This window comes from Rosa chinensis, chromosome 1, assembly GCF_002994745.2.
Source record: "Rosa chinensis cultivar Old Blush chromosome 1, RchiOBHm-V2, whole genome shotgun sequence".
Lineage (NCBI taxonomy): Eukaryota > Viridiplantae > Streptophyta > Magnoliopsida > Rosales > Rosaceae > Rosa > Rosa chinensis.
The window spans coordinates 7016979-7024074 of record NC_037088.1 but is presented as its reverse complement, the minus strand read 5'-3'; the positions used below and the strand labels follow the sequence as shown (position 1 = coordinate 7024074).

Below are 7096 nucleotides of genomic sequence, written 5' to 3'. Positions count from 1 at the left end.
TGGTAACTCTGATGTGGTGCAGGTATGGCAGAGATCGAGAGCAGAGTTTGACCTAAAAGAGAGTGAGGGATTGGGTGGCAGATCCGAAGAAAAAGACGAGGACGATTGATTTGGCATGGTTGGGGTTGCGATTGTGCATCGGTGAATGGTCTTACTCGTTCGAATTCGAGCGGATGATGATGACGGAGCCGACGACGACGTCACCGTGGCGGTACTGGAGAGGCGAAAGCTTCTGGAGCAAGAGGCCGTCACAGTTCGGTCGCTGAAGCCTCGAGTCTTCTCGTTCCGGATGCCAATCTGAGTCGCTAGTTTCCCATGGATCAATTACTTTATGGTGTTTGCAGGGAGAGAGAGGCGTTTTGGTTCATAGAGAGAGAAGGGGAGAGTTTGGAGAGAGAGAAAGAGAGGAGAGAGAGAGAGAGAGAGAGAGAGAGAGAGAGAGAGAGAGAGAGATTGAAGGGAGGAGAGAGATAGAGAGAGTGACAATAGCTGTAGTTATTTAATTAGGAAGTTGGTAGAATAGTCATTTTCATTTAAATTGGATTAGTGGGAATAAAGATCTGCGGCTAGGATAAGTGAGATAACTTTTGCTCGTTTGGAGACTTTTAACCAATGACCCAAAAATAAATAACCATTATTCCATTAACATTACAATACCACACGTGCTTTGTCGGAAAAAAAAAAAAAAACAAAACAAAATGTGTACACCAGAAACGCGGGCCCTAGTGTGAATAAAAGAAGCATGTGATTGATCTTCTACAGATCTGCACGATAAAGTACAATGTCGGTTTAGACGGAGTATCCTTTACTTTCCAGCTATCAAGTTGGGTGATTGACTAGAAAGAGAGAGCATCTCCGTGAACAACAGGCGACTCTGATTCGATGCCGAAGGAGATGACTAGAAAGTGGAAATACGATGTCTTTCTAAGTTTCAGGGGGGAAGATACCCGCTATACTTTTACCAATCGTCTGAATTCTGCACTAATTCAAAAAGGGATTCTGACCTTAATGGATGACGCAGAGCTTGAGAAAGGAAAATCCATTAGGCCTGAACTTTTAGCTGCAATTGAGGACTCTAGATCTGCGATTGTCATTCTCTCAAAAAACTATGCTTCTTCGTCATGGTGCTTGGATGAACTCGTCAAGATTATTCAATGCATGGAAGATATGGGCCAACAAGTCTTCCCCGTCTTCTACTTGGGAGTGGATCCTTCTGATGTGCGGCACCAAAGGGGAAGTTTTGAGCTCATCAAATGGGAACACCAAGTAGATGTGGAAGTAAGGGAACATGAAGAGGTTTATGGGAAGAATGATGATAGACTAAATGCGTGGAGAGCTGCTTTGACTAAAGTGGCCAGTCTGTGTGGCTGGGATAACAAGAATTATGGGTAAGTCTCCTTAATATTCAATCCCATCCTTTTGAGAGCAGGATAATCTCTTCTTTTGAAAATGAACTATTCTTTATGATTTAAATTGGGATTTTTCTGATTAAGGCATGGTTAAGGATGGAGAGTAATGAGCATCCAGTAAATTTGAGAGACTCACTGGATTACCATTTTGCATTTACTTAATCTTGCCAAATGCTATTATTGTTTTTGCCGCTTATGTTACATTGCTAAGTTTCTAATTTTATCTAAATTTTCTCAGATATGAACCATCACTAATTGAGGAAATTGTTAATCATATACTAAAGAATTCCGTGTATACATCTTCAAGTGTTCACAAGGGCTTCATAGGAATGGGTTCCCGCATTGATGATTTATTAAGCAATTACATATATCCGCATCTTGGTGGGGTGCGCTTTATAGGGATCCATGGCATGCGAGGCATAGGTAAGACAACACTTGCTCGAGCTATCTATGATGAAATCCGTCAGGATTTTTACCGGACCTGCTTTCTTTCCAATGTTAGAGAAATGTCTAAAAACAATGGCCTTGTTTCTCTACAAGAAAAACTTCTTTCCAGAATCCTGATGGCAAAAATTGAAAATATAGAGGATGAATACACAGGAGCTGCTATGATAGAAAGGCGGTTGTGTAGAATAAAGGTGCTTGTTGTTATTGATGATGTGGATCAGTTGACTCAATTAGAAAAATTGGCTGGAAGTCACAACTGGTTTGGTCCGGGGAGTAGAATTGTCATAACCACCACAGATGTTCAGTTGTTAAAGGCACATGATGTTGATGCTACATACAAGGCTAACGGGTTAAACTATGATGAAGCACTTCAACTTTTGAGTTTGAAGGCTTTTAAGAAATTCCCCCCACCAGAAGATTATTTGCATCTGTGCCACCATATTATAGGGTATGCTAAGGGGCTTCCCTTGGCTCTCGTGGTCTTAGGTTCTTTTCTATTTGGTAGAAGAACTGATGAATGGGCAAGTGCAATAGATAGGCTAAAGAACACACCAGATAAACGCATTATTGATGTGCTTCGGATTAGTTTTGATGGACTGGATGAAAAAGACAGAGAAATATTCCTACATATTGCTTGCTTTTACAAGGGGAAGGATAAGGATCGTGTGACACAAATACTAGACTATTGCCAGCTAAACCCTGTCATTGGTTTGAGTGTTCTTGCTGATAGATCTCTCATAACTATCTCCAACAACGAACTGTGGATGCATGATTTGCTACAAGAATTGGGCTGGGAAATTGTTCGTGAACAGTCTCCTAAAGAGCCAGGCAAACGTAGTAGATTATGGTCTCATGAAGACATCAACAATGTGCTGAAGAAAAATATGGTGAGAGTTTGATAATGAAAAAAAGAAGCTAAGCATATTATTATTTGTGTTCTGCACTTCAATTATTGTGTAAAAAAAAAAAAGAAATAAGGCAGATTTACTTGTAATCTGCTTAGGTCTTGGTATTCTTTGTGTTCTGCACTTGAGTTATTATTCTTGTTTTTCATTATCAGGGAACAGATTCAATCCAAGGCATGGTAATGGAGTTGACTAAATTACAAGCGGCTCATTGGAAGCCGGAAGCCTTTTCAAATTTGTCTCAACTTAGTCTTCTCCATATTTGTAATGTGGAACTTCCTGACGGCCTCACTTGTCTTTCTAATTCCCTGAGAATCGTCGAATGGACTGGGTATCCCTTGAGATCTCTCCCACAAAATTTTGAAGCAGATGAACTTATTGAACTTAACTTGTGCCACAGCAACATTGAACAGCTTTGGAAGGGAACAAAGGTATGGCTATTAGTTAATAGATTTCTTGTTTATCTCTATGAAGCAAGTTGTCTGTTCTGTGTGGTGGCTCACTGTTTCAATATTATGAGCAGAATTTTGACAAGTTGAAGTTCATCAAACTCTGCCATTCTCAAAAAATTGAGGAGACCCCAGACCTCGCAGGTGTTCAGAATCTTGAGACTTTAGATCTTGAAGGATGTTCTCATTTGGAAAGAATCCATGAATCCCTTGGATTTCTCAAAAAGCTTATTGTTCTGAATCTTAAAGACTGCAAAAGTCTCGAGAGTCTGCCAAGTAGAATTGAAATGGAATCTCTTGAAACATTAATTCTTTCTAACTGCTTAAAAGTTAAGAAGATTCCCGAGTTTGTTGGAAATATGGAACGTTTGTGGGTGCTTTATCTTGATGAGACTGCCATTGAGGAACTGCCTGTTTCAATTGAACGGCTGACTGGCCTTGTGACACTGAATCTAAGCAACTGCAGAAATCTTGTTTGTCTTCCAAGCACCATCAATAAATTGAAGTCTGTTGAAAATCTTAATCTTTCTGGATGCTTGAAACTCGGCAAACATCAGGTAAATGTGGGGGAGATGGACTGTTTTGAGGAAAGTGATGTGAATAGTGGGTCTGCAATAGAAAAGTCATCTACCCATGATCGCAGAAAATATGTGAAAGGTTCAATGTTTCATGGATGCAAAGTATTATGGCGATCTTTCAATAAGTTCTTGCGTTCTGGATCGGTGCAAAAAGTGAATACAGAGGAAAAGAGTTTCCACTCGCCTATATCACAAAAAGTCAATACAGAGCCAATGAGTTTCTGCTTGCCTATATCTGGTTTGTGTAATTTAATATATCTGAACCTGAGTAATTGCAATCTTGGTGAAGGAGCATTTGCCAACGAATTTGGTTACTTTCCCTGTTTGGTGACCTTGAATCTAAGTGGGAACAATTTTGTTCGTCTTCCTTCAGGCATTGGATTGCTTTCTAAGCTTGTGAACTTTAACTTGGAGAATTGCAAGAGACTTCAAGAGTTGTCAGACCTTCCATCAAATAGTATACTAGATTTAAGGGCAGATGGTTGTACTTCACTGAAATACTTGTTTGATGCATCAAATTTGAACAGATTAAACAAATCATATTTCAATTTCATCAATTGCTTCAATCTAAATGGCAATCAAGGATGCAATAATTTAGCATTCGAAATGCTGAAGACATTCATGTATCAGGTACTCCCTAAGTGTGTGCGTGCGCGCATTTCTGCTCATATACTTATAGACATTAATCAACTAACAACCTATCTTTTCTTGCACAGGGAATCTCTAATAACAGGGAAACTTTTCAAATTGTAATTCCTGGAAGTAGTGTTCCTGAGTGGTTCAGCCATCAGAGTGTTGGGTGTTCTGTAAGTGTATCTCTACCTGCACATTGGAATAACAGTCAGGTTTTGGGATTTGCTCTGTGTGCTGTTTTTGTACTTCACGAGCACCATCGGGTGGATAAGCTTTATATAGATGAATTCAAGACTTTTAATGCAACACATCATCTTGTATGTTGCCTGAAGCTCGATGGGAGAGAATTGGAAGTATATGGCAGACATCCTGCATTTCGCTTTAGTGAAGAATTTTGCAAAGTTAAGTCAAATCACCTGTGGCTATTCTATGTATCTCGTGATAAATACTTTGGTACAGAGTGGTGGCATAACAGTTGCAGTCAGTTTGAGTTCTTATTTGAAACCAGAGGGCCAGGTCTGAAGGTGAAGGAGTGTGGAGTCCGTCTGATATATGAGAACGATGTGCAAGAGTTGAACCAAACAACCAGTCAATCAAGCAGTGGGACTCCTTATGAGGATATATTGATTGGTTTTGACATTCCGGTTGCAGGCGAAACCAGTGGCAGTGGTAGCAGAACTTGCACGCTTGAAGAATTATAGGACCGGCAGAAATATAGGGGATCCACTACTGGCCACTCTGAAAGACCATAATTAAGGACTTTCTGATTCCGTGGTTGGAAATGAGTTGCAGATCATGAATGGCCAATGCCTTCTCTTCTCTCATTTGAATTTCTGCAGTAATTACTTTCTGGAGCTCTCTTGCCTTCATCTTTTACAGTTAGGTGAGTCTTGATCACTCTAGTTTTGATATTTTGCCTAGTTATTAGTGGACTCCCCAAGTTATTTCCAAATAACACTATAATCTTGCTTGCATAACCGATGTTATTGAAGTAGTTTTAAAATAAACTGAATTGCCTCTCTGTAGTTAGTTTGACAGGAAAAGCATATCAAGCTTCTCATATCGATTATAGTCTATAAGCTATCAGTACACTTGTAGGCTTGCACCATTAGTATTATACTTGAATACGGTTCACTCATGTAGAATGGTGTGCTGTTACAGAGACTTTTAAGTAACCTTGCATTGCTTCTCCATTATATATAACTTGTATGTAATTGCTTTCTGTTTGTGTTTGTGTTTGCTTTCACCGTTTACGGCACGTTAGGCTTTCGTTTGGTACTGATTCCAAGTTTTTCTAATGTAATACAGTCTTTTAATACGGTGAGACCACTGGTTTTTTTTTTTATATTATTATTATTTTTTTTTTTACTTTGACATGGGAGAGAATGAGGCTAAAGGGGGAATTGCAATCCAAAAACTTTGATAATTTATGGTTGAAGAGTATGATATGAATAAGTTTTCTGAAAGATTTTTATGCAACAGAAATGTCTGCCTTTTCAATTTCTGGCTTTACGTATGCCCTGTCCTGTTTCAGATTCGTGAGTTTGTTTCCAACAGATGGCTTCCCTTCCTAATAGGGTGGCTATTTGTTCATTTCAGGCTGCTGTTGTGTCATTTCATAATCAAGTCGAGTACTCGTACAATAGTCCTATAATACTGCTTGGATTTCATACATTATCATTTTATAGTCACTTTGTTCGTATCATTTTGTTCAACGGATACAATATCATGATTCACAATTGGACTATCTATGATTTTAATCCAACTTGTTTACTGTTTTGGGTACAAGGTAAAGTCATTTATGGGTGCATTTCAAGTACTGATGAATCCAACTGCACTAACTTCGTGTTATGTTCCAGTCATGGAGTTCATAACTCAACATGTACCAAAATATAAAGGAAATTTGCAATCTGCCAGACCTTGTCTGCTGGAAGCAATTTGGCATATTACTGTTTCCTTTTACCTTACACTGTATTTTGCCCAGATCAACAAATCTTCTCCTTTCCTCTCTTCTATCCCTCTTTCCCTTCTTCTCTCTTCTTTCGTTTTTTTTTTTTGTTGCCCAGGTCTTCACCTTTCCTCTATTCAATCGCTATTTTCTTTCTTCATTTGTTCAAACGTCCAACAAATGAAGGAAAAAACCCACCAAAAAAAAATCAAACAAATACCTTCCGGCTTTTCTCTTCTTTTGCTTTTTTTTTTTTGATCTTGATCTAAGTGGCTGAGTTCCAAACGCAACGGTTATCAGCGAGATCTTCCTCTCTCTTCGATTCTTCTTTTCCTTCTTTTCTCTTCTTTTGCTTTTTTCAATCTTGATCTGTGGCTGAATTCCAAACCCGACAATGATCCCTATCCAACGCTGAGAAAACTAAGGACAAAAATGACTTTTCTGCCAGCTTGATATTCTCCTTGAACAGTAGGGACAGAAGCGCATTTTCCACCCCCTCTTGTGAACAGTGTAACATCCAACGCTGAGAAAACCAAGGACAAAAACGACTTTTCTGCCAGCCTGATATTCTCCTTGAACAGTAGGGACAAAAGCGCCTTTTCCACCCCTTCTTGTGAACAGTGTAACAGTAAACCCACGCTTAAGGGGGTGTATTGTATATGGAATTAGTGGAACTTTTTAAGAAATCTATGGAATTTAAAAATCTGGGTGTATTAAATATAGACTT

At 39.1% G+C, this 7096-nt stretch overlaps 1 protein-coding gene across 1 annotated transcript; it reads left to right on the top strand.

Annotated features, from left to right (window-relative positions):
- Window positions 1–777: 777 nt before the first annotated feature.
- Window positions 778–5647, top strand: LOC112199361 (TMV resistance protein N). The gene is made up of 5 exons (XM_024340392.2): window positions 778–1388; window positions 1648–2743; window positions 2917–3192; window positions 3285–4418; window positions 4505–5647. The coding sequence occupies exons 1-5, from the start codon at window positions 883–885 to the stop codon at window positions 5120–5122; spliced, it is 3630 nt and encodes a 1209-aa protein (XP_024196160.1). The 5' UTR covers window positions 778–882; the 3' UTR covers window positions 5123–5647.
- The last annotated feature ends 1449 nt before the right edge of the window (window positions 5648–7096 follow it).

Bases quoted from the DNA above. Each gene is read 5' to 3' on its own strand.
- LOC112199361 (XM_024340392.2), top strand. From the start codon at position 883: ATGCCGAAGGAGATGACTAGAAAGTGGAAATACGATGTCTTTCTAAGT. The intron at 1,389-1,647 runs GTAAGTCTCCTT...AAATTTTCTCAG, and splicing joins TGGGATAACAAGAATTATGG to ATATGAACCATCACTAATTG. The intron at 3,193-3,284 runs GTATGGCTATTA...TATTATGAGCAG, and splicing joins AGCTTTGGAAGGGAACAAAG to AATTTTGACAAGTTGAAGTT.